Source organism: Nyctereutes procyonoides, unplaced genomic scaffold (assembly GCF_905146905.1).
Source record: "Nyctereutes procyonoides isolate TBG_1078 unplaced genomic scaffold, NYPRO_anot_genome, whole genome shotgun sequence".
NCBI classification, from domain to species: Eukaryota; Metazoa; Chordata; class Mammalia; order Carnivora; family Canidae; genus Nyctereutes; species Nyctereutes procyonoides.
The window spans coordinates 13,303,512-13,331,176 of NW_026575159.1; the positions used below are offsets into that span (position 1 = coordinate 13,303,512).

The 27,665-nt window shown below is 39.3% G+C and overlaps 1 protein-coding gene across 1 annotated transcript; it reads right to left on the reverse strand.

The window, feature by feature from the left end:
• On the reverse strand, positions 1-27,639 carry TNFRSF11B (TNF receptor superfamily member 11b). The gene is made up of 5 exons (XM_055313869.1): positions 27,563-27,639; positions 8,866-9,235; positions 4,860-5,051; positions 3,019-3,243; positions 1-1,161 (listed from the first exon to the last, which is right to left on the reverse strand). The coding sequence occupies exons 1-5, from the start codon at positions 27,590-27,592 to the stop codon at positions 773-775; spliced, it is 1,206 nt and encodes a 401-aa protein (XP_055169844.1). The 5' UTR covers positions 27,593-27,639; the 3' UTR covers positions 1-772.
• Positions 27,640-27,665: the final 26 nt, after the last annotated feature.

Genomic DNA, 27,665 nt, shown 5'->3' on the forward strand with positions numbered 1-27,665 from the left:
AAAAACATAAAATCTTTTAAATAAAGTACATTCAATTTCTCAGAGCATCTAATATTCAGATAATTTATACTTCATACACTTTCCAACATTAAACAATTGACTATATAATGCATTTTCTATAAAATGATATTACAGCTTATACAGGTAAAAGTATATTACAAAAACACTCCACACAGGAAGGATGGCCGTACCTATTAAGAGATGCTATAAACTTTCCATTAAAAAATATATTTTATCTCTCATTTGTCATAATAATAAACAGAACATATATTTTTCTTTCTAAAATTGTCTTATACAATTTCCCTTTAGGATGATAATATGTACAAACCTTATATCTGAATGAATATAAATAGAAATACTGTAATAGTGTTACAGATATATTAGTAACTTTTACAGAAAAAAAATAGGGCTTTCTAATAAAAGCCTCTAGCACAGCTGAAATCTCAAAGCTATTTAAGTTAGACATTCCCATATTTAGTATGGCACAATGGAATCTAGTTTCTTATTTCCAGTTGAATTACTGCGAGCAGTAATAAAAGAAAATATAGTCAGTAGATATTGGACCAGATCTATCAGTTGGATAAACTTTTTGGGGAGACGTTAGTTCTTTCTCCACACCATTGTTTCCTTTTGTGCCCTGTGGCCAGATCTAGTCCTTGGCAATGAGAAAGAAATCACTGTACCCCCCGCCCCCAACAAGTGCCTGAGAAATAGTTTACTCATTCATTGGATCTGGTCTATTATGAGGACATAGCCCAGTGACCATTTCCAGTTATAAGCAGCTTATTTTTACTGATTGGACCTGGTTCCCTATCATTTCTAAAAATAGCTTCTGATATAATCTGTACATGGTGAAGCTGTGAAGGAACCTGATGGTCTTCTTCAGGCTCTGAGTGACAGTTTTGGGGAAGTGGTATGGCTTCAAGTGCTTCAGAGCATGCATTAAGCCCTTCAAGGTGTCTTGGTCACCATTTTTTATTCTCCACAGGCTGAGCAGCTTCAGAATCTGCTCACTTGATTTGCATGTCTTCATCGTCTTCTCAATGTCTTCTGTGGTGACTTTCTTCCCCGGTAAGCTTTCCATCAAGCTGCGGAGCTGCTCGAAGGTAAGGTTTGTGTATCCAATGTGCCGCTGTACGCTGTTCTCACACAGGTCAATGTCTGCATAAAGCAAAAGCCCAAAGAGATGTTCACATAACGTATATTCTAAAACCACCAGCACAAAACTATCATGAGGCTGAAGGAGGTTCTCGTAGAATTTCATAAATTTATTTTAAGGATAACCTTCTCTTTCCTTTTTTTTTTTTTTTTTTTTTTTGAGAGGGAAGGGAGGCCTAAGTGATGCTAGTTATTTGTGAGAACTGAGTTGAATATTATTTTGTGGTAAAGGGTAATATGCTTTATGTATTCTAGGCATCCAACAAAGCTTTGTAAAAAGCCCTAATTTTGGAAATGAATAATAGAAAACTATAGACACGTCACTCTCAGTTTTCTAAGAAAAATTGGGAATATTAAAACCATAACATTTCAGAAAAATAGAAATAAAGTATTCGAGTTAGCCATTTTTTAATATAAACTTGAACTAGTGGATATCTGGTATATACCCCATTTGAAGAGAAAAGGGCTAGTTAAAACCAAGATAATTTATAGCACGAGAGGATAATAACTACGGATATAGCACGAGAGGATAATAACTACGGAGGAGGAGATCTGAAAAACCCAATAAAATGAGGGCAAAGAATGGTAGGATCTATATAGCCTAGAGTATATTTCAGTAATGAGCTGCTACATAAATGTAAGGGAGAGTATCTAACATTTCCATTAATGGCATGAGTCATTTACTGTCTGTGAGCCCTAAGGCAAGTCAGTTCATCTTTTTGGGTTGAAATGTCCTCATTTTTAAAATAGAGAATTTGGCCCCTTAAAATTCTAACAGTCTCTGATTCTCTATTCCACCCCACCCCCCCCTTTTTACTTGCTTCAGGGCTAATTATACTTTCAAAGAATACATTTTGTTTGCCAAAATAGAAGAAAACTTTACTCTGCACAAGTGAAAGCATTCAGCTGTCAAAGATCTTAGTCTCCTAAAATAACAGGCCTCAGTTTCAGATGCTTGAGGCTTTTGGGGAAGTATAAAACTCCTCAGTCATCTAATTGCAGGTAAATTGCAGATGGGTTTCTCACTGACACTGTCTACACTATGAAAACCTTCCTCCTTCTTCTGGCAGGTGCTCCAAAGCTAACCGAAGTCCAGATTCTTTCCACTGTATATTCTGTGTATTCTAAAGCTTACAGTCCACACTGGATGAAACTTCCTTTTCCCCTTTGGATTCTTTCCCATCATAACACACACACACACACACACACACACACACACACACACACGCATACACACACGTTGTTTCTAAAGGAGGTTCTTTATAAAACCCTATAACATGAGCGTACTTGGTTTTAACTAACCCTTTTCTCTAAGAAGCTCAAACACTTTACGGACCTCATCTCATTAATCCTCACAACATATGCTATTAAAATGGTAATTTTAAAATAGGCTATGTTGTGAGGATTAATGAGAGGACATCTGTAAGACGCCTGGAGGCTCTCTGGAGAGAACTACCAAATGAATACAAATAAATACAACATAGTTTCTTGGTGGAAATGCAAGATAAGATCCAAAGTGTGTAAAGAACATCTAGGTAGGCCAGAGGGAATGCTAATAAAACTGCTAAGGGATCTAGAGGTGGAATTCCTGAGGTCCTGTATGTGAAATGGACCATCTCTTGGTTTAGAGTGTTCAATACACTTTAAAAAGCATTTGGGGGTATGGAGGAGGTGACACTACAACCGTGGATGACCGCTCTAGGGATAGCTTCTACACGATCATTTAGTGAAAATATTTTCATCCAATAATAATTCCCAAAGGGAAACATCATCCACACAACTAAACGGGTACCTAGTCTTCTTAATGATAAATGGGTATCTTTGATTTCTGTTTGATTTGTTTATTTCAGGTTACCATACCTTGGAAGATCTTCTTGACTATATCTTGATCTTTGTTTTGATGTTTCCATAACTTCAGTAGCTGGAAAGTCTGTTCTTGTGAGCTGTGTCGCCGTTTTATTCTCTCTACACTCTCTGCATTTACTCTGGTGCCAGGCAAATTGTCTACCAGGACGCTGAGCCAATTAGGAGTGAACTTTGTAGGGACAGCAAACCTGAAGAATGCCTCCTCACACAAGGTGACATCTAAAGGTAGGAAAACCAAGATTTACTTAGCAACTGGATTCTTGGAAGTCCAGTGGGCAAGACATAAATAAGCCATCACAATAGGGTTTTTCAAAATCTAACGTGTTAAAATGTGAAGTTCGAATAAAATCAGCCCTCTGTTGGCTGGGTCTTAGTGGCAGGTTGTCAACTCAACTGGGTTTATGTCCTTTCTAATGTCCTTTTAGGGCATTTGGGTGGGGGGAGATTTTAACAAATGTCTAATGAAAATATTGCTGTAAATTAATTGCAGCAAAAATTCTATGACTTGAAGTACGCATTAACTTATTTTCATGTAAATATTAAATATCCTGTTAGAGGGTTAGCTAGCATCCACAAGTTACGTCAAGATCTGTGTCAAAACAAATATAATTACTGTCTTTAGAGGAGTGTGAAAAGTAATCTAGAGTAGTATACCATTTTCTGCACACACATAAACACTTAGTTTACCTTTAAGAACAAGGATAGATATAGATGTAAAAACATACATTAAGTGGGAAAATAAACACAAAAAAATATGCCACTTAGATACAATGGCCTGAGTGTCTGGGTAGAATCTGTTTATCCCAGAGGTTAAGAGTTTGTCTTCGGATTCATCAGACCTGATGAATCTTCTCTGATTCTTCATCACCTATACTGAACTTGAGCAAACTTCACAGTGTTTTTGTAAAGATTAAAGTTCATATAGCAAAAGTACCTGGCACACAGTAAGTGCTCAATCAATGATAAAAATAAAATTAAAAATGAATTAAAGAGAATGATAAAGGTCAAAGTCGCTCCTCTTATCGCTCCTTCCCTCATTCCATTGTTTGAATAGGAAAGCAGAAAGGCTAAATGGCTGGTCTAAGATTCTGATGACATGGTGAAAAAATGTTGGAACTGGGTTTGAATCTTAAATATCTCAGCCCACAGTCCTATGTTTCATATTTTTCTATGTCATACAAAAAAATGCTTGGGGGGGGGGGTCAAGCTGGTTAAATGATAAAAGGCAGGTCATCTTCAGTGTGATGCATCCTTGATAGAATGTCTGAGATTAGTCAAGTTGTAGGAATGACACCAACACGGGATACATTCACATAATGAGCTTGGAGCAGTGACCCTTCCTGAATAGAGTTTAGGACAACAGAGGAACTGATCACTTCAGTGCCATAGAGGTAGTAATACCATAGGTAACAAGCCAGATTTGCATTTTCTGATTTGTTACCAGTCTATGTCATGGTGCTTCTTAGTTGCCGGTTTTTATTCTTAAAACTGATTAAAAATGCATAATTTATTTAAAAAAAAACCTCTAAAATGTTGACTGCTAATTTGAGTTTAGACATAATCTTTGCATCACCCTATTCCCCATGGGTAAGATTTGAGTCAAGTGTGAAAGGGACAAAGTCAAGTTTGGGAGCATGATCATGACAAGGTAAGACCTCTGGAGAGATTTTGACTTGTGGCATTAGCAGCAATACACAGAACAGTCTTAGCCTGTTAATGTTCAAGAATGAAAAAACATGAAGGTAGCCAGAGGGTCTTGTATTTAATTCAGAGGTAGTAGAAGGTAGAAATTTAAGAAGCTATAATTATTTAAGAAGAGGTAGAAATATAATTACCTATTCCACATTTTTGAGTCGATTCACTGTTTCCAGAGCATACATTGTCATGAGTTGCATTTCCTTTCTGTGTTAGAAGGAGACCAAATGCACTGCAGTTTGTGTGTTTTCTACAGGGTGCTTTAGATGACGTCTCGTTCGAGAAGAACCCATCTGGGCATCTTTTGCAAACTGTATTTCGCTCTGGGGTTCCTACAGAAAATACCAAGCAATTTAGCACCTTCTTCTCAAACACTTGCACAGCAGACATCCTCTTAAGACATTTTGGAAAGACTTCTAACTTGGTTTTTACTTCTACTATTATGTTGCACAAAACTTTAGGCATTTTTCACTTCGTTATTAGAGAACAAAACCTTTACAGTTAGTAACCCCTTAGGTGGTCTCCCTTCCCTGAAGTACAAACACAAATATGTTTTGCTGTGACCTACAAAACACGAAATGAGAGGGAAGGAAAGAGTAAGGGTGTTCATTTGTCCTGCCTGTGCTGAAGCATCCATGAGGCCTTGCTGCCAACCATATTCTTCTCACATTTCTTTCTGGAAAATCATGAAGATAACTGCTGTGTATATCTGCTGTAATATCATTCTTTGAAATTAGTACCCACTGAATGCTAGGTTGTTAAATTCCAGTCGGTGCCTCCTGAAGTTCTGTCTTTCCTGAATCCTAATTTTGAAGCAACTCATAAGTATGCTAACCTTGAGAAGTAAAAATTTACAACATTATAATAAACTTTTGAAGGTGGCAATAAAGTTGATCACTGACTTAAAAGCGTAAGCCTGCAGTTAAGCTACACAGTAAATGGGAGATGATATACCGTTTGCTTAAACTATTGAGTTTTAAAAGAGCACCATCAGTAAAATTTCAGGGAAGGGTGACTGCAAGGGCATTTTATTTCATGGTGGAAAGATACATGATAAGTTTGGAGAACTGGCTAGTTAGAAAAACTTGAACCAGTCAACAACTAAAGATAAATACCTTCAAACCCTTGACTCTATTATGCATGGCTAGATTATACATTACAGGGTATTTGCATATGAAAACACCTCCATCTAGTGTAAGCTAGTTGAACAGATTCAGACTTCAATATTCAAATGTACTTTTTCCAGGCCAATTCTGGTTCAGGTGAGATAACAAATACAAAAGGGACAAATGAAAGGAACAGCAAGTTAATAAACTTCATTTATTAAAAATTCAAACCTCCCATCTCATTGTATCAAAACCAGAGGTAAGAAAGAAGGAAAGAAAGAGCAAAACAATTTTGTTCTAGTTTCAGCTCCTACTTCTTCTAAAGGAATTGATGATGCGTTGACCAGTAAAAATGACAAAGGGCTGGCAGGAAAAAAAAAAAAAAAGAGGAAGGGGCAAACCACAGGCCTGAAATTTTCATGTGCCATTTCCAGCATTGCAGTGACATCATATTAGGGAAAACCTTCCATAGAGGTCTAAGTTTTGTTGTTGTTTAATACTTTCTTACTATACCTCTCACCTTAAGTGGGATCCAACTCAACACCAGTTCCTACACTATCATAAGCAGAGGTATTTGGCAAGGACTCCGTAGTATTCTTTCATTGCTAACATACTGGGAATCAGTGGACTTGGCCATCTGGATCTAAGTCTCCCTCGGCCAACTGCCACGTGTTCTGGAAAGCCAATTGCGTAAAGAAGACTCTTATCATTTTTCAGAAGAATTTTATCATTCTTCAGAAGAATCGTATCATTCTTTAGATATCATTCTTCAGAAGAGTCTTATCATTCTTCAGACCCATGGTTTGGGTCTTGCCACACATCCCAAGGACAATATCAAAGATACAAGACATTCTTTCAGGTAATGTAATTTGTTAAGTTCTTTAACAAACAGAATCCAAGAATAATGGAAGGAAAAGTTTCTTAAAATATTTGGGAAGCTTTATATAATGACCTTTCTGAAGAGGACTTCCCTCTTTTATCATTGTTAGAACTTTCTGTAAAAAAAAAAAAAAGGTTTATCCATCTAAGTAAATGATTTTGCCTTATTATTGTCAGTGGAAATAAAGGTAAAAGGTATAATCTGACAGGCAAAATGTGAGACACCATAATGGGGAGGGGAGGTCTGCTTTCCAATTGAGGATGTCATCATGCCAGCCGTAAGAAAGGACATAAGAATTACAGGACGCACACACAGAATGGCATAGGTAAAACATGGAAAAGAGATAATCTGACTTCAAAACAACAGCGGCAAGGAATGGTTAATACTTTTTGGAATAACACTACATAGACCTCCTTCTCTTTGGACTGGAAACCTCTTATTTTCCATGAGGAACTGCTCTGTGGGTTTTTAGGGAGGGAGAGGTAAATAAGCCCCACTGCGGTGCCACAAATAAAATGTGTCTTTTTGTCTAAGTCTTCTGGCTGCCTGCTTGCTTCATTCCACAAACAAATTTTCATGCTGATGTGAGAAAATGCCATTTCCATTATTTTCCAAATTTTTCTAGTTTCCAAGCTATAGAGCCCCTGCTTAATTAATTTTTCTGTATATACAACTTAACTGAATTGAATTAAATGGATTTGGTTTTGTTGGGTGAGTTTTACCCCCCTACAATTTGGTTTAGCTTTTGAATCCCCAAGCATCATGCAATAAAAGTTAGGAAGTCTCACCAATTTCTTCATACTCACGATGGAGACATTTTAAGGGACACTCATGCAATTTGCACCTCCTGTAATTATTTTTATGTGATTCACGACTTAGGCAACGAAATAGATTTCAACTTTTGAATGTTTCCTTTGTATGCCTTTAAACCTAAAGTATTTGTCATTGAATAATTTAGGCTATGTAGAAGTGGTAGAACACCACTTCTGAAAGTTAAAATAATTACAAATAATTAGCATCCTCTAAACCAGTAGATCTGAACCAGGGGTGATTTTTGGCATCCAGGGGACAACTGGCAATGTCTGGAGATATTTTTGGTCATCACAACTAGGGAAGGAATACTATTGGCATCTAGTGGCTAGAGACCAGGGATGCTGCTAAACATTCTACAATGCACAGGACAGCTGCACATAAAAAGAATTATTCAGCCCCAAATGTCAGTAGCCCTGGGGGTGAGATACACTGTTTCATACTGAGTAATCAGAATCTATACTGATTACTACTTCCTCCAGAAAAGTGGGAGAAAAAAGGAAAGGAGAGGAAGTGAATATTCTTAATTTTCCCAAGTCACGAGAGGATACAGACTGCATTGAAGCTTCATGAATGTGGTAGGAAAGAATGTGGGTTGCAGCTTTATAAGATTCAATGCACACTGGCCCTAACCTGTGCTGTTCAAAATGCAAAAAGAGAAAGTACTTTTGTTTGTAGACAAGTACTTACTCTTGGCTTGACAATCTGTTTTGTCTATGATAAAGAATAAGCTCATTTTAGAGATACTGCTGGTCTTTATCCTCATAGACACTCAACTCCCATGCCAAGGGAAGAACTAACTTCATTTTTATTTTTTTTTTATTTTTTTTTTCTAACTTCATTTTTAATAATGAAATGCATTTCCCCGAACCATTCTCATTTTTTACATAATTAATTATAACTGCTTATTGTTAGCACTCCAGAGCCTCATTAATATCAGCCTAATTACTCTCCTGGTATCAATTATCATTTCTGATGTTTGTCAAAAAGCACTGTAGTTTGAAGCTGTCCATGCTGAAGGGAAACACAGAGGTATGTATCAACTATAAACAGTGCGACTCAGAGCATATCCCTTTAAAAAGGAGCACTCCATCACGCATCTCATTAGAGAGCCATTTGCTGCATTTGAGATCTGTCACTAAATTGCCCAGTAGTGGCAAAGTATTCCTCTGAGGAATGGTTCTTTGGCAGCCAGCCAGACACACAGGACGTACCTAGCAGGTTCTATTACCTTTGCAATTTGCTATCCTATAATATCACCAGGACGCAAAGTGTTCCCTTAAACTTTCAGTACTACCTGACTTTGTATGATCTCATTAATTTTGTCACATGCTGAAAGCTGATGCGTACCAGCGTGGAGCACTCCAAAGCCAGGGGGACAGCTCCTATGCTTCAGGCAGAACTCAAGCTCCAGGTAGCGCCCTTCCTCACACTCGCACACACGGTTGTGGGTGCGGTTGCACTCCTGCTTGACATACTGGAGCTCCTTGCACACTGGCCTGCAGTATAGACACTCGTCACTGGTGTGCCACAGGTCTGTGTAGTAGTGGTTGGGACAAGGGACACACACAGTCTTCCGCCTTGCTGTGCAGTGCTGTTTCAGAGAAGTGCCAGGAGGACACTTGTCACACATCAGCTGGCGAGAGGTTTCTGGGTCATAATGAAGGTACTTTGGAGGAAAGGTTTCCTGGGTGGTCCATTTAATGGAGATGTCCAGGAACTAGGAGAGAGGGAAACAATGGCATGTTAGCATTGTTAGATAGGGTGGCTCTTCTGTGCAAAAGCATCATTAGACTCAGAAAGTCCCTGACTACCCTCCTGCCTACAGGGCTGCACCACAGAAAGTGAGTTCAGAAGCCGTCATTTTTGCCTCTCGTAGCTTAATCTCAAAGACCAAGATGGGGGTGCCAACACACATTGATTTAAGTAAACCCAGGCTCATAGATAATAGGATGTTTAATCTCCCTGGGTTTCAGGATAATATCTAGATGAATGAGTTGGATGAATTAGTAGGCCTCAGAATAAGCTATACCAGAAATCTCCTAGACTCCCTGATAAAAATGCGGACTCCTGGGATTCACAACCCTACCCATTCTGATTCCGCGGGTGTGGAGCTGGGATTAGAGATTAAAAAAAACTCCTGCAGTGACTCCAGTGCGTGGAGTCCATACTCAATAACTATTCTTTCATTTATTCACTTCACAAATAGCTACTGAGCCCTTAATATGTGCCAAGCTCTGTGCTGGACAATTAGAATGCAGCTGTTGAGTAAAACAGTCAAGAAACCCTCCCTGCTCTGGCAAAGTGTACAGTCCACTGGGGTAGTGGGTAAGAGAATAATTACAGATAAATTACATGTTAGAAGGTAAGTGTTGTACAAAAAATAAAATCAGCAAGTCAAAGAGATTGGAAGCATGGAGGGGAAGGTGGAGAGACTAACATTTAAATGGCGGGGGGATCACTGTAGCTATATTTAGGACTACGTATCTCTCTTTCAGTTTTCCCATTCTAAGACTTGATGTATAGTGAAATAAAGAGCTGGTGATGTGTGAAGACTGCATGATTACATCAACAGTCGTCCAGACCATCCATTCATTCATTCAATCATGCACCAGCCAGGCACTGAACACCTACCAAGAATGCACCAGGAATATGCTAACAGGTGAGACGTAACCCCTCCATGAGGATGGAGCCTGCAGTTCATGGAAAGATTCCTAGAATTTTAAGACTGATATTTCCTCCAGAACATGCTACGGCCCTATCTTGACTCTTACAGGTAAATGGTGACAAGAAAATTAAATGACCACCTCTTTTCACGTTGGTTGGGAAAAACCTCAGGGAACAGGCAGGGTTTCAAAAGTTTCTATACATAAAATCAGGAATAGGTCCAAGACAGCAGGTGAGAAAATCTCATGGGTGAGGGTGCTGCTTGGGAGGGCAGCTCCACCTGGGTGCTCTATCTCATATTCTAGATCTTCAAGGGAACATGGAAGTAGTTCTTCACACTAATTACCGAAAGCACACTCTCAGAAGACACAGTGTTGTTTGTGTGTAGGGGGTGGTTCATTTGGTTTTTATTGTTTGTTTATGGTACAGGGATCAACATAGACTATTTTCAAGCTTTGGGGAAGTGGCAGACCAAACACAGTAATTTTTTCCAAACTTTTCTTCTTTATAGAACCCAGGAAATTTCACAGGAGCCCCTTGACCTGGGAAAAGCATGCCCAGCTAGGGAAACAACACTCCCTTATGAATTTGGAGTGACAAAGGTAAAGAATGGCCCTTTTCATAAGCATTTGGGCATTTTCATCTAATTAACAACACATTCACTTCTTACTGGAACATGACAAGCATCAAAGCTGACTAGACCTAATATGAGCTGATAAGCCAAAAGAAAAAAAAAACCAAAATATCTCACACTGGGCCATGAACAATCTTCAGAGTCTTGTGAGATAAAGGACTCCTACCTAACAAAAAGTGGAATACAATGCAAAATCAGGGCTGCTCTGGGGGCCTTCTCAAGATACTTTCATGACCTGAGGGTTTCTAGGGAAAATAAGTCCTTGAATTTCCCCAGGGACTTTCTATTGGCTCAGACAAAGCTCATCAACACGAGAAAGAAGAAATGGACCAATAGTGGGTGGAAACTCTGGCTTGCTCTGAAGCTTTCAGAAATATGGAATCTATTTATTCATTCAACACACATCTGGTGAGCATCCACTGTGTACCAGGCATTGTAGAATGAACTTAGCATAGAGTGGTGCACAGAAGGCAAGATGGCTGTTGCCTTCAAGGAGTTCACAGTCTAGTGAGGGGGAAGACCGCAAAGAAGTGAAGAAATAAATAATTATAAATAGCAATCCATGTTTTGAGGGAAACAGAGCAAGATGGAAAAGCCTTGTAGCTACCTGGTCATTTGAGTGGATGATGCTACCTCTTTCAAGGCCCCTTGTGTGAATTTGGCTTAAATATTCCTAAAATCTTCAATGTTAGGGAATGAAGTTTTCCCAGTGCAACTTGCAGACACACGGAAGCAAGGAGAAATGCTTTTTTCTCTCGCTGTTCACCTTTGATTTTCTGAAAGACTATTTTTACAGATTATGTCACTTTTAAGAGCTTTGTCTCTGAGGTGCAAAGGAACACCTTTGTCCTGTGTGCTACAACTGAGTAAGCCCCATCTTGGTAGGACTAGAATTCCTAAGACTTTCTCCAGCCTGATTCCCCATCAATCCCCCTTTCTCATTTCAACATGGCTTAGTTGTGCCATTTACTTATCAGCTGGCTCTTTTCTCCCTTATCAAGAAATGATGAGAATGGGATGGATACCCCCCCCCCTCAGTGCTTGTGTTCCTCACTAGAAGGAGCCACATAAATTGAAGATCTGACCAAGAAAGCTGATGCAATTTATATTTTTCTAGGCAACTGGACATGACACTGTTGGTTTCCAGGAACCATGCATAAGAAATTAGTTGCCATTTCTTCAAAATACAGGGAAGTTGAGGTGAAAGGAATCCACAGAGACATAAATAAATAAGGTTGATTTAAGGATTAGAGGGCAATTATACTAGTGAAGGTAATTTCTCCAAGGCCACCACATCGGGATTATCATATATATTTTTGCAAATCAGAAGGCCTTGAGGAACTGCAAAATAACTTGTTTTTAGCAACTTCTGTTGGGCCTCTGTGTTTTATTTGAAAATTTTCCACTATGGTAAAAAGACAGAACTGTGTGGCCAAAACTGGACGGTGAGGTCTTAATCTCTGGTTAGCCCTAATTCCCACACAGAATTTCTGGAACCAGTTACTGGACAGAGGATGGGCAAGATCAATGGAGCTCTTCATGTCAGTCCTGTCCCTTACTTTCTTCAGCATTTCCTGGAAAAGCAATGAAAAAGATGCCATAGAAGGATACATCATCTTAACATTGGCTCCATCTCCTTTTTCTCTTTATTTTTTCTTTCTTCCTCCTCCCATTTCTTATGCATACACCCTTTGGGGTAGACCACTCTTGCTTGAGGGAATCTGGGACTCCTCCAATTTAGTGTTTCCATCTAGTTTTCCTGAAGCCCTGGTGCCTCTTTCCTTGAAAGGTCACTTAAAGTGCCATGTCTAATAGCTTCGTTCTTCTCCTTGCCCTTCCATTTTTCATGGTGGACAGAGGTTAAAGAATGTTCTATGTCAGCCCAATCATCTTTTCTCATCTATCAAATATTAGTGAGGGTGGTGGTGAGTGGGTTGAATCATTTGTTCTTTAAAGTCCTTTCTAGCTACCATTTTAATATTCTGTGGTTTGACAGCATTTAATTAGCTAATGGCCTTGGAAACAAATCTCTTGCTTTAACTCCCTACTTCTTGCTCCACTGTTTTATTTGTGAAACCACTTTGGATCTCAGAACCCCCCTTTCCAATCTCCACTTTTCACATTCACCCATGTCTACTACTCCTTTTTGTAGAACCAACAACTGATGTCCCAGTACCCTGACTTCTCAGCCATCCCTTGTCTTCTGACATGCCATCTTTCATCTGCTCTTACCATGAAGTTGGTACTTCACAAAAGCCAGTTGCATGTTTGTTGCTGAATCTGTTATCTAGTTTTATCTCTGTATCTGTACATGCTATGGTTGTAACTATCCTTAGGTAATTCAGTCAAATATTATGCAAATCAATCAACAGGGGTGTGAAAAAAAATTACTTTTCTAGGAAAAATGCTTTGGGAATGACTTGATAAAGATGAGCCACAAAGAAGCAAAAACAATCTATTATAGAATCTGGAGTAGCTGGGACACCTAGGTGGCTCCGGTTTAGCGCCTGCCTTTAGCTCAGGGCGTGTTCCTGGTATCCCAGATCCAGTCCCACATCAGGCTCCCTGCATGAAGCCTGCTTCTCCCTCTCCCTCTGCCTATGTCTCTCTGCCTCTCTCTGTGTGTCTCTCATGAACAAATAAATAAAATCTTAAAAAAACAAAAGAATTTGGAATAGCTGAGACAACTGTAAAAACAAAATGGGGTAAATGTCTAGAATATTCAGTTTGTTTCATAAAGGTCTTTAAGGGCCAAAATTGAAATGCATGGGCCATATATATTATAAAACAGGTTTTGTTTTTTTTTTAAAGAAAGATAGCATAGGACTTCAGTTAGCAAACCCAGATTCCAGGAAAAGCCTTGGCCAAATCTCAAATTACAGGTGAATGAATGTTTATTTAAATGTTTTAGTTTATAGTATATGTGTATACTTTTTAGCATTAATGTTTTAATTGATTTTCTTGTTAATCATCCAACTCTTAGTCCCAATCAAAATTTCTAATTAGAATTCTTAATATTTAGGAAGTAGAGTGGTATGGTAATGATATTTGCAGGTAACAAAAATGGGACAATATGAAGATGGAATTCTATTTTGCCTATCCCATTCTAACATACATGCATCAAATCTCTACTCTGTGATAGGCAGTAGAATTAAAAATAACCTTTATAATATTTTGATCTGTACCTACATTAGGATATTATTATTGTTGTTGTTGTTCTTCTACCAGCTACAAAAATGAGTCTTCGAATGAGTAACTAACTGTCCTAGTCACAGTCATTATTAGTGGAAGCAGAATTCAAACCCAGAGCATGTGCCATATAATACTGTTTTTTGGTCAAATCCTTTAACATTTACCAGATGCTCTCACTTATATATAGCCTTCATGCATAGTTTAAAAGTAAGACCTGATTTGCTTATTTTTCATTTAGACCCAAGAGCACAGAGTTAGGAGATCATGGAAGATCAACCAAAGCCTTCCTGAAGTCCAGATGAACTGACATTGACTCTTCTTTGTACTGAGACTAGCACTTACTGGTCCAAGCCACCGAGATAGAAATTTCTCAGATGGTGATTTGACTAGAACACTCTACTGGTCTATGTTTCATCCTAAAGGCCAAGTGAAGAATACACTTTCTCTAACAAGTTTATTTTTACATTATGCAATGCAGCAAATTCCATACTACTGGGCTTGCTCTCTGGTATACAGAACCATGAGTGACCCAGTGGGTTTCTGTTTATGGAAAATTCATTAAAAGGAGCCCACGCACGGCCTGAAATAACTACTTGGTTTGGGAGTTCCTTTTGTGATCTCTCGTCATGATCTTTGCCACAGAGAACTATTTGAGGACTATCCAGAGTTAGCTAAAGTTCTGGTCAGTTTAGAAACCATGCCATTTTGCAGTTCATTTTAGCCAAGAAGGGAGACATTCAGGACACATATGATGGTGAATTTCCTATAGATCTCTTGCAGGATTAACTATAAAGCTTATTTTTTTAAAAAAACTATTTTCCTATGAAGTTTAGTGTATTTGATTTTCTATAGTTTTACAGTGTAGTAGCCCATTCTCTTTTTCCTCCATTGCTTAAATAATTCATTTATTCAATCAACAAATGCTTCCTGAAACAATTACTATGCTGTAGAAATACCTCTAAATGATGGAGTTGAATAAGTTAATGTTCCTGTTTCATAGGAACATTCATCTAAAAGCCCAGCCTGATATAAAATACTCATAAATCACTGCAAATCAATTGGAAGCAGAAGAGAGAAGAAAAGACTCAGCAGAGAAACAGGTCAGAAATTATAAGGGACTGAAGTTAGGCACTGATAAGGGAGGGTAAGGAATAGATATGATATGTTGACTGATTGCATGGAGAAGACGCCCTAGAAAAAGCGATTGAAGAACATACCCATGAATTTGAACTATTAGGTATGTAGTATTGTCATTAATTACTGATGCCAGGAGAAGAAGACAGTTATGGAGAAAGAAAATGAATATACCTTGGGACATCTTCCATCTATGAGACTCAAAGTGATATCTACTAGATAACTGGATATATGTATTGGGAATTTAGGAGACAAAGGCAGCTAAAGACACAGGTTTCAGGGTTAAGAGCACAGAAATGGCTCTATGAGCAGAAAGGTCAGATGGCCTATGGATATTGCATATAAGCATAAAAGGACAAAAAGTTAACCCTGGAATTTATATGCCAGATGGGATGAAAAAAGAGAAGGTAAAAAATGAATTTCACAGTGTTTTGAAAAGAATGCTAAATGGATAACTTAACAAATTCTAAAAAGTATGTATCTTGGCCATTAGATCAATATTAAGAAGAGCACTTTTATTTTTAAAGATTTTATTTATTTATTCATGAGAGACAGAGAGAGGCAGAGACACAGGGAGAGGGAGAAGCAGGCTCCATACAGGGAGCCCAACATGGGACTCGATCCCGGGTCTCCAGGATCACACACCAGGCTGAAGGCGGCACTAAACCACTGAGCCACCCGGGCTGCCCAAGAAGAGCACATTTAGCTGGGAACTTACATTTAGACTATGAATACCAAGCTTCCAACTCAGTGTGACCACCAGGTTTAGTAACCTTGAGCCACTATCTCACCTCTAAAATGAGAATAAACCTTATTTTAACTATCCCTGTACAACTGTTGTATTTCAAATGAATAAAAGAAGGTACACAAATAAACTTGGTAAAGAATAAGCTCCCAGACAAGTAGGAGGCATTATTACATATACTAATTATACAGAAGGTGGGAAATGGGAGATATTTTGAACCAGACGTTTCAGAAGACATTTTGAAATTTCCTGTGCAGTAGGAAGTTAACACACCTATGATGTGTCGGAAGTTGACTACCCTATTCTTAATTATCTCTAGAAAAAGTGATTTTTTAAAAAATTAGTTTCAGTATCTTCCCAATTGGTATCATTTTCTTGGTCTATTTCAAATATTTTTAAGGCAATTTCATGGATTTGCTTAGGGGGACCAGATAGAAAAGAATTTGTTTCCATACTCCTTATATGCTTAACCATGGTATCTTACACATATCAAGTATTCAATATATCTCATTTAATTTTATTCAGTTCAATAGGCACATTGAATGCTTACTGTGTGTAATTAGGATTACTGGTGATGATGTGTGCACACAAATACCCAACATGTAAATTTGCAAGAACAAGCAAAAATCTGCAATTTTCTCATCTGTAAAATGATACTGATAACACAATGTGCCTCTAGGAAACATTTTTTTAAAGTACCTTTCATCTCCCATGGCATTTTGCAGGTACTGTCTATTTGCATTTAGCTTCCATTTTAAATGCGAATGTAGGAAAAAAGCGGGTAGTTCATTTGAGAGGTTTATCTGCTGCTGCCAGTTCCCCACCTAAGGGTCTCCCACTGCTTAATAATTTTCACAATAGCCAGTTGTTTGGCTGAGGATTATGTCTCTAAGTAAGAAGTAAGAGCAAATGAATTAAATCTGTTCATCTATACAGAACTGATTTGCTGCCAACAGCTAATACTAGGCAAACGGGAAAGGAAACACGAAGAATTATGATTTGTTAGATGAATCGCTGAGCCAGATTCTACACTCTTTTGCTTCCTTTGGGGCTGAAGAACTGTCTCAGGTAAACTTCAACTTTCAATGCAATTTTTTGTTCCCTTCAGAAGTTTCCTTTAGCTGTTTGAAACCTTTTAAGTTAATTAGCAGTAAATTGTTTATGTTTGGAATCAACCAGAATTATCAGGATAGATTTGCTTGTGATGCTTCTGGCACTTTGGAGGAGTTTTACAGACAGCTGAGTTTGATAGATTCACAAGTGAAAAGAAAAAATCTGAAGCAAAAGAACTAGCAATACAGGTACACTCAAGACTTTCCCAGAAAGATATGTAGAAATCTCACATGTTTGGCTTCTGTTAATCACCAGATTTGAGATTGAATATTAATTCTGAAAAGTTCAACTCAACCGCAGAGCTGGTTGCAATTTTCTCTATAATTATGTCCATTCAGGTCCATTTAATAAGCATTACTTAAGAGTATTTCACCTGCTGTCCTTGGCATTTGGGGCTGACAACTGGCAATACATTTTAGTATGTTGATCATTTTGAACACCAATTTTTAAAATTCCTTTTTATTTCTGTAGTGCTTTTCTTTGAAGATAATACATTACTCACATTTTATTAATCTCTTCTGTTTGTTAATGATCTGGATTGAGGTCCAATCAACATATAGTTAAGGGCAGTTGGTGAGAAAAAGTTAGGCTCGAGAAGCTGTAGTGATTATAAAATGGAACAGAAACTACAAATAGAAATGGAACAAAATAGGGTATGAGTTAAACATGGAGGGATTTACTGTGTGCCTCCAACACGTGAAATTCTAGGAGCCCCAGGTGATACAGGAATAATATTAGCTTAGTGCATTATATTATGATATAGCAGGCTCTATACTAAGCCCTTTCTTCACATGCTATTAACATTCATCCCCTTCGCCAGTCTCTGAGGAGATATGATGATCCCTATTTTATGGACAAAGAAATAGCCTCTCACAGAACTTTAATGATGTGTCAAAGGTCACAGGGCCAGTACACATGTGAGCTGGGATTCAGTCCAATCCTGTTTAAATCTAAGCCCTTTAACAAGTGGCTCTTGCCTCTGGGAACTTGCAGTCTACAAAGGAGACAGGCATAGAAGTAATCAACTACAACACAACATAAAGTTCAATAAGATCTACCTTGTACCTATGCATCTTATCTATGTATCCATCTTGTCTGTCTTTCTATCCAGCCAGCCATCTATCCTGCTGAATAAATTCTTCTCCTTCTCTTGTCCTAATATACGATAGTTTCCACAACCTCTCTGGACAATGGTGCTATGAAACGGAGACGTACTTTAATTTTTTATTTACTTGCCACAGAGAGAGAGAAAGAGAGCTCACACACAAGCACAGGGAGCAGGAAGCTTGATACAGGACTCGATCCCAAGACTCTGGGATCATGACCTGAGCCAGAGGCAGGCACTTAACTGACTGAGCCACCCCAGCACCTGAGAGGTACTTTATACTAAGCAGTAGCTTCTTGGTAATGTGCCCTCTTGAAGTGCTCTCCTTCCTTTTCCACCTTACTCTTCTTTTTTTTTAAATTTTTATTTATTAGATTTTATTTATTTATTCATGAGAGACACAGAGAGAGAGAGGCAGAGACACAGGCAGAGGGAGAAGCAGGCTCCACGCAGGGAGCCCGATGTGGGACTCGATCCCGGGTCTCCAGGATCATGCCCTGGACCGAAGGTGGCGCTAAACCGTTGAGCCACCCGGGCTGCCCAGCCACCTTACTCGCTCCCTAGGATTGTAGTTTCTAGTAAAGTACTAGAATGTGAGTTTGCCTCATGCTGTGTTTCCTAAGGCATCTGGGCTTTTAACTCGTGTCTAGTAAGGAGGCCAAGGCATTTAATTTTAAAAGAAAAAAACATGGTGACCCTCCCCACCCGTCCGAGCTGAAAAAGGATGGAAAATACATTGGAATCAGTTGTCCCAAAGATTTGACGCTCAGGGGCCTCAGCTGGGGTTCTTTTAACCTTAGCAGAGATCACTGGGTGTGAAGGTACCCATAGAAGCTTGGCTCTAACTTATAGATATTTTGTGTTCCACTGGACTCAGCTACTAGATGTAAGTTCTTATAGGACAAACAAACTCAGCTAGGTCGCCTTAGGGAAAATTACTTCACTTCTCTGGACCTCAAGTTTCTTTGTCTATGAAATAGATACTAATCTCCACATCAGAGCCTTTCTATGCAAATTAAGTGAAATCCTGTGTGTGACTTTCATATACAAAATATATTCTAAGTATCATTAGTGTCTTTCTATTTTAGGATTTCTTTCGTCAGCTCAGCTTCAATGGGTCATCCTGATGAAAGATGGCAGTGAACCTGTATGAAGGAAGGGTCAGTTGGAACCAATGAAGAGAAAAAACATGATCCTTGTTTTCTTACTCTCACATAATAGGGTGTCTGATTTAAAGTCTGTTAGGTATCTGTTGATCCTTCCATTTAGCCCAGCTAAGCTTTTACATAATTTTAGTTCCCTAAATTTTGAATTTTTAACATTAGAAGAAAGAAGAAGTCCTTCTCATGAACACCCCTAACAATATCTTCGATACAGAAGGAGTTTCAACTGATAATCTAAAATAGTAGGTTTAGGGGCAGCTGGGTGGGTGGTTTAGTGGTTGAGCATCTGCCTTTGGCTCAGGGCAAGATCCCAGGATCCTGAGATGGGAGTTCCACTTCGGGGTCCCTGCAGGAGCCTGCTTCTCCCTCTGCCTCGGTCTCTTCCTCTCTCTCTCTCTCTCTCTCTCTCTGTCTCTCATGAATAAATAAATAATTTTTTTAAAAAACCCTATAAAATCACAGGTTTAAACATTTGTGATTTTAAATGCTCCTTGAAGTTCCTGCCGCTCAATGAGCTGATATACTTGGGGTCTGGCTACTGTGTCCATCAGGACAGGCTGAGTTTTATGCTGTGCTAAGAAACAACTTCAAAATCTCAGTGGCTTAAATATAACAAAGGTTTATTTCTCACTCATGCTATATTCCTAGTGCATCCACTGAAACCTGTTAGCATTGTCCTTTGTCCAGGATCTAAGATGAGAAAGCCACCAATATCTAGAATATGGCTGGTTCACTGTGGAGGAGGGAAAGAAAAAAAAAATTGGAGAAGGGGGTCATAGGTCCTCAGTTAAGTATTCTTTTGTGGAGTGACATATCATTTTAATGCTCAAGTCGGTGGCTGGCACTGTTTCTGTTTGCATCCTCTCCCCACCCTCCACCCTCACCAGAAGACTGGAAAGCACAGTCTTATCATGCTTCGAGAAGGGAGGACTGAGAACAATTTACAAGCAGCCCTAACAACTACATCCTTGATCAAAAAACATCAGTCATACTTTCTCGAGGACCTTTATTTTAGCACAATCCAGTTGATTTTCTCTTCTTTTTACTCAATAATAAAAGAAGGGACTGGGGTCACCTGAATGGCTCGGTCCATAGAGCCTGTGACTCTTGATCTCAGGGTTGTGGGTTCGAGCCCCATGTTGGGTGTAGAGATTACTTAAAAATAAAATCTTAAAAAAAAAAAAAGAAAACAGAATGTATGGGAGCAGAGATTTATGTCTATTAGCCTGATGTAGTCCTCAAGGGAAATATTTAACCTATTACCATGCTTACTCTGCCCAAAGGTTTGACATTTATTCCAAAGAGCCATGCGTAGTTGTCAAGTACTTCCTTGTGAAGACAAATGCAAAGAAAATTCTGCAATGAGTCTAAGGAGATTGCTAGCAACCAAAATTATACCTCTTTAGTAAGTCCTGAGGGAATGTCTTGGATCTGGCTTCTGGCTAAATGGAATATGAAAAATACCCACATTAACGACTTCTCTGCATACTAGCTAACGACAAGAAAGACTTGTTTCCAAATGAGAAAATGTTTTATGGTTTAAAAGAATAATCTGTGATCTTAAAACAAATAAGTCTCACTACTTAAAAGGAGGTGACATTTCAAAAGCTGCTTCCTCTGGGATCTCACTGACTTAAACAGAATTTCTTATATGAGAAACCAGTTGGGCAGAAGAAAATGGCAACTGCAACAAAATAGATTTTTTCTTTTTACGATTTTATTTATTTATTCATGAGAGACATAGGCAGTGGGAGAAGAGTCATAGGCAGTGGGAGAAGCAGGCTCCGCATAGGGAGCCTGATGCGGAACTGGATCCTGGGACTCAGGGATCATGACCTGAGCCAAAGGTGGACACTCAACCACTGAACCACCAGGCGCCCCAACAAAATAGATTTTTTTTAAAAAACATTCCTTTACGATTATTTTTTTCATAAATAAGTCCTTTTGGTTTTTGCATGTTCGGTGTATTAGTGTATCTTCAATTTGTTATTTTAATAACAAAAGCTTAAAACTAAGGCAGACCTCCTGCATATCACCTGATCCATACCCCTATTATTTATTTATTTTATGATTATGGTTTTTAATTCTAGTATAATTAATATCCAGTGTTATATTCATTTGAGGTGTACAGTATAATGATCCAACAATTTTTAGAGATGGTAAAGTTAAAATCTCACATTGCTGGCATCACCAGCTGGACTGCAGACTAAGACAGAACTTTGCTTCCTGCCACTGGAGTGATCTTACTGTCACTATGTCCAGTTGAATTCCTAAATTACTTTGTTTCTTTTTTTTTTTGGTGGTGGTGTTATTGCAAATTGATGGTGGGAGGAACTTTTTAAAGAATAGGTTCCTGATAACCGTATTTTCTAAGAATAAAAGAAATCACTTTTTGAACAAGAAAGTACCATTACATGGGAAGGAAATTGAGGTTTTTTGAATCAAAGACCAGGGGAGAAAATTGAATTTACCACGGCAGTCAGAAAGTTTAGATGAATTATGGTCTTGTTTTAAATCTAAATCCATCTTGACACCCATTTTCCTATTTTACAGTTGATTATTTAAGAAGTCCTGATGGAAAATGCTTCCAAGATATGGATGAAATTGAAGTAAAATCCTAAGGCTCTTCTTTTTATTTTTATAGACGATGCTTCAACGAAATTAAACAATGTCTTCACAGTATTAAAACATCATTTTAGAGAGGCAAATATTTAAAAAATCAAAATAAGAAAGTAATAAATCAAGACCATTAGGAGCACATTACTTTTTTTTTTTTTTTTTTTTTTTTTTTTAGAAGGGCTTTAGGAAGGACATTTCATTTCCTCCTGCATCGCCTACCCATACGGTCTGGCTGATATAGGTGTTTCTCAGAAATTGGGGTGAAAACAACGTGCCCAGGCCATACCTGGGAAGTTATGCCACCTTTAGTTGGGAGAAACCATTTCGGTGTGTCTGCATACTGTTCTGGCCTTCGGGGCATTAATTTAGAGAGTCCAGGTAAATGTGAGACGGAGTGGGGACCACAGAGCTTCGTACCTAATGTGTTGTAATACTATTCTTATCCCTTACAACTGTCTAAAAGAATTCTTTTTTTAGACTTTCTATGCTAGTCACCCCAAAATATTCTGTGGTAGTGAGTTCCAAAAACTAATTACATGTCACATAAAAATACTGTCCTTGTATCTATTTCAAGTTGGCCATACCTCAGTCTTTCTTCTTGCACAGATAGTTTACAGATGTTGCTAGGATTTCCGATTCACTAGTTCCTGCTATTATGGGTTGCTCAGTTTTATTTTGATTTTTGTTTTCTTTTCTAAACATGGCTGCTATTACTGCTCATATTTGCATTTTGTTTACCGGACTATCAGTATCACAAATGTGCTCTGGGGCTGCTTGCCTCTCTCCTCTCTCACCATGTGCAATCACCTTTCCCTACTGCTTTAAAAACCTACTGTATAATGATGACCAGATTTTTATCTTCAGCCCGGGCTTCTCCTATACTCTGAAAACTTGAATCCAAATGTCTATTTGACTTCTCCATTGGCGTGTTTTACAAACATGTAAACTTGATCCAACCAAAAATGAATACCTGATGCCCAAACCAACCAAATGGGTAATGAGAAAGTGGGTTCAGCTGAGCTTAGGTAGGACCTCCACGAGTCACTCTATGAATCTAGTTCATCTCTGTTGCTCACTTAAGAATGGGTCTTCATGAAGATATTGATAGGAACCTTCACAGTAGAAATGTACAAATATTGGCACCTGGCCTAAAATATTGGTCAGGCGGATAGGGTGTCATACTCAATATTTTGAAAGATATGAAAGCCAACATTAGAATGTTAAATCTCTGGCAGTAAGGAGAACTTTAGCAAGGTTTGTTTGCCATTTCAGAAAAGCACAACACGGTAGCCAACACTGATCATGGTTCTGAACCCCAGCACATCACATGGGTTCTGGCCTTTGTTCCTAGTGGTCTGTTCATGGAAATTTCACATAAAGACGCTAACATGTCACTGCCTCATGATGTCTTACAGTGGAGCTTATTTTATTATTAGCTACTTTCTTTTTATTTCTCCTTTATAGTATAGTTATGCTAGTATATTGACTTTAAAAATTATGTATGTAGGTAAAATATATGCACTCTAAATTTTGTTTCAGGAGAGCAAGAGAGTTGTTACAAAGGATTTATTTTCAACGTGCATGAAAAAAGTGATATGATTGAGAATTACTGCCCTACAGGGCAAAACGTACAGATATGCTGATAATTTTGGCATTTTTGCTCCATGGTAGCAACATAAGGGGCAGCCAGGCATCATTAGTCAAGGCTTTGAATAATGCAAACATAAATTTTTATAAAATTACTCTTTCTCTGCAATCTATTTCCCAGTTCCCTCTTTTTGACTACAAAGGAGAAACTCGGGCTTAAAAAAATGCTAGTGGTTAATGAGATGCTGAAGGAAATAATACTTTTCAGAAAAAAACTTTCAGAATAGGGAACATGCAGGCAGGGGGGCTGAGGGTTCCTCAGGACAAAACCCAGCAGGCAGGTAAGTGGATAGGAGAGCTAGACTAGTTGAGTGTGTGTTTAGTGCCCCTTTGATAGACACTGCCATAGCTCTCCTTCTAGAACCAAGTGGATAAAACATCTGGCACAGAGGGACACCTGGGTGGCTCAGTGGTTGAGCATCTACCTTTGGTTCAGGTGATCCCAGGGTCCTGGGATAGAGTCTCGCATGGGGCTCCCTGCAGGGAGCTTGCTTCTCCTTCTGCCTATGTCTCTGCCTCTCTCTCATGAATAAATAAATAAAATCTTAAAAAAAAATCTGGCACAGAATGCTTTCTTCCCCAGTCGATGGAATTTGACAACTGTGGTTTAAGACTAAGAAATAAAATTAAAGATCAGATTGAAATTGGGAGACTGGGGGATCCCTGGGTGGTGCAGTGGTTTGGCGCCTGCCTTTGGCCCAGGGCGCAATCCTGGAGACCCGGGATCGAATCCCACATCGGGCTCCCGGTGCATGGAGCCTGCTTCTCTCTCTGCCTCTCTCTCTCTCTTTCTCTCTCTCTCTCTGTGACTATCATAAATAAATAATTAATTAAAAAAATTAAAAAAAAAGAAATTGGGAGACTGTGCTGATGGGTGCTAGGGGCAGGGATCAGGACTGTTTGGGACTCTCCTACAACCTTCAGAGTGATTTTTCTCTTAAAATAAGTAAAGAAGCCAATAAATAAAAAGGAGACAAATACTCTCAATCATTGGGTGAGGGGGAAGGAAACCAAAATAAACAACAAAACAAACCAGGAAAGGCATTATTCTGATGGACGGACAGATCAGGCAATAGTCCTGAGAAAAACATCATCTACCTCCCCACAACCCCTTCAGCCCCACGCTCCACCCCAAGTCTTATCACCCTGACATGAATTGGGAGCTTAACTCTGAGAAGGCCATTGGATGGTTCAGGGCACTACACAGTGGGAAGTTTCACTCACCAGTTAAAATCTAGGCCTAGGCCAGGATGCTTCCAGAGTACCTGAGCACCCATGAATGGAATGGCCTCTGCTTGACACATTAGTGAGCATTCCGGAGAGCCCCGTGACTGTGACTGTGGCAGGAGTGTTGGTGGCCATGCCCCTGCACTGTTTGCCTAAGGGCATATCCTCTGATCTCCTAGAAACAATCTAGAATTCTACTTTGCCACATGATTTTACTTCCTCCCACTTCTTAGGTTCAGGACACCTGGATTTTATCTGCAACAATAGAAACATTCTAGTCCTCCTTCAAGGTAATAGGTACTGGCCTCCTCTCCCTCCTCTGAGCATCATCAGCTTTCCATTTACAAAATTCACTTGGGTCTAGATTTACCTACAGTGATCTGTGAGCAGACTGCTAGAAGTTACTGGTAATAGGCAGCAGATTTATGTAGTTATCTTGCATGTGTGCATAACAATCCCTCTATTTTACAGAAAACAAAAACACAAGAAAGATGTAACTTGCCCACGGTCACTTGTCACGTAGATGGTACTGCTGGACTTGAATTCTGGCCCAACTGCACTGCAGCTTCCTTTATAAGGACCTGGAGGGCGAATTTTTTATACACCCAGGACACCCAGCTCTTGCCCTTTTGTTATTCTCATTAGACAGAAAGTTGATATTCCAATGTCTACCTCCTCCATTTGACTGTGAGGCTCATGGAAGTAGGCATGGTGTCCATCCTGTTTTCCACTCTGTCCCTAGTCTCTGGGCCTGCCTGCCTCAAAGGACAAATTCCTCTAATGCTTCTACTTCTTACAGTTGCACCAAGGTGCTTATGAAAGGGCATCTGGACTCCTTGCGCATAAGTACAAAGTGTCTGTCTCCAATCATTTATCAAATAAAGTCAATCTCAGAAACTGCAGAAAGGGAAAGGGAAGTCTTCTTCATTGAAAGATTTCACTAGGTTCAAAGCACATAGAAAGTCTTCTCCTTTGATAATGTTGTATCATCCACAATTAGTTTTATCTGCATACGCATCTATCTCCCTAGATAGACTACATTATCAGAACGTTCATTTACTTCTTGCTTAGGAACACTTATGATTAGGTACATACATTATTTAAGGGAAATTCTGAGATTTAGAAGTCCTTGGTCATACGTTTATTATTAATTAAATCTGACAATACAAAGGACAAGAAAGACTAATGTCCCCATATTAACAGCAGAGTCATGTAAACTAGCAAAACACTAGAATGGTCACATTAATTATGGTACATCCATACAATGGAATGCCATACAATGAAAATGAATGAACTATTGTACAACCAATGGCAAAAAATGATCGCATAAATGGAACTTAAGTGAAAGTAGCCAGACATAGAAAAGTGACGAAGCCATTATGTAAAGTCCAAATACAAAGAAAGCTTATCTATGATGTTAGAAGTCAGAATATTGATTACTCCGGTTACAGACATAGTAGTGACCCAGATAAAGCCCAGGTTGCTTCTGGGGTGCTGGTAGTGCTGTATTTCTTGATCTGGGTGCTAGCTCACAAGCGTTCACTTTGAGAAATTTTATTAGGCACTTATGAGTTGTGCAATTCTCTGTGTATGTTATGCTTTAATAAAGGTTTACTTTTTAAAAAGTTCTACTTAGTATCTGTACTGGTGGAGTTATTTTATATATCTTACATACGTAAGATCTTAGCGGTAGCTAAGATCCTCATTTGTGCACTCCTGTCTAACCTACATTTTCTTTAGTGACTTTGCTATTTCCTTATTTATGCTTGTGTATCCTGGGAACTAACTGGAAGACTTCCTTGCCTACTACTCACTATTTGTGGGCTGGATGTTGAAACTCAAGCATTTACTCCAACATGTTCAAAACACATATGTGGCTTAAATACGGGTTTTCCTATCCTCTTGTGAATGTCTCATTCACATCTTACTGTATTCAACACTCTAGTGACATCTAGAATAATCTACAAACAAATCTTATTAGCTTGATTGGCCAAAACTCTAAATTCAAAAAAAAAAAAAAAAGTAAGCTAAGTCACAAAGGCTCCTCTCTTTCTTTCCAAACAGCACTTTAAAAACGTCTTGTAGCCCTATTCAGTGCTGAACTTCAATTATTTAAATCTATTTTGGAACATAATCGGCATCAGCCCACCAGTATCTTCCACATTATATTGAAGTTGAGAACTGGAATAAACCACTTCAATAATAAAACTGTATTAGAATGTTAAATTGCACAGCCATGAGATCTATATATGCATGTGTCGGCAGGCATTTGTGTGCATGATCTTTTTCTCTGGTGCCACTTATGCAAAATTTCCCCTTACGTTTGCTTAAGTGGGGTTGGGGCGGGGGAGGCGGGTGATGAGCCTAAGGGTGCATCACATCATGTTCACTCTATCCAAACTTTATCCTAGCTGTCATAGTGTTCAAAGGCCTGGCATCTGCTTCTACGCGACCCCTTTATCTACCTACATGTTTAAAACGATAACTAGATCCTCGTGGTGGTAGTACTAGTAATAATATGCAACTAACTAAGCAAAAACTCCTTGAGGGCGGCGGATCATCTGCAAAGAAGAAAGTAAGTAAGGAACGTGGATGCATATCATATTCCAACGGAGTCGGTCTAGCTAGAGCCCCCCCCGGATTGCACAGCCCAGCAGAAGTCCCCCGGGCAAAGGGCCCCCGAGAGGCGCGCGAGGAGCTCCGCGAGGGGGCCCCGGTTGCATCCTGCCCGCGCCGCGCCCCGCGCGCTCCGGGGAGCGGGTCCCGGCGGCGGGGCCGGGAGGCGGCGGGCGGGGACTTACCAGGAGCGCGCAGCACAGCAGCGGCTTCATCGCGGCCGCGGGGCACGGCGCGGGGCGCGGGGCGCGGGGCGGCGGCGGCGGCGGCGGCGGCGGCGGCGGCGGC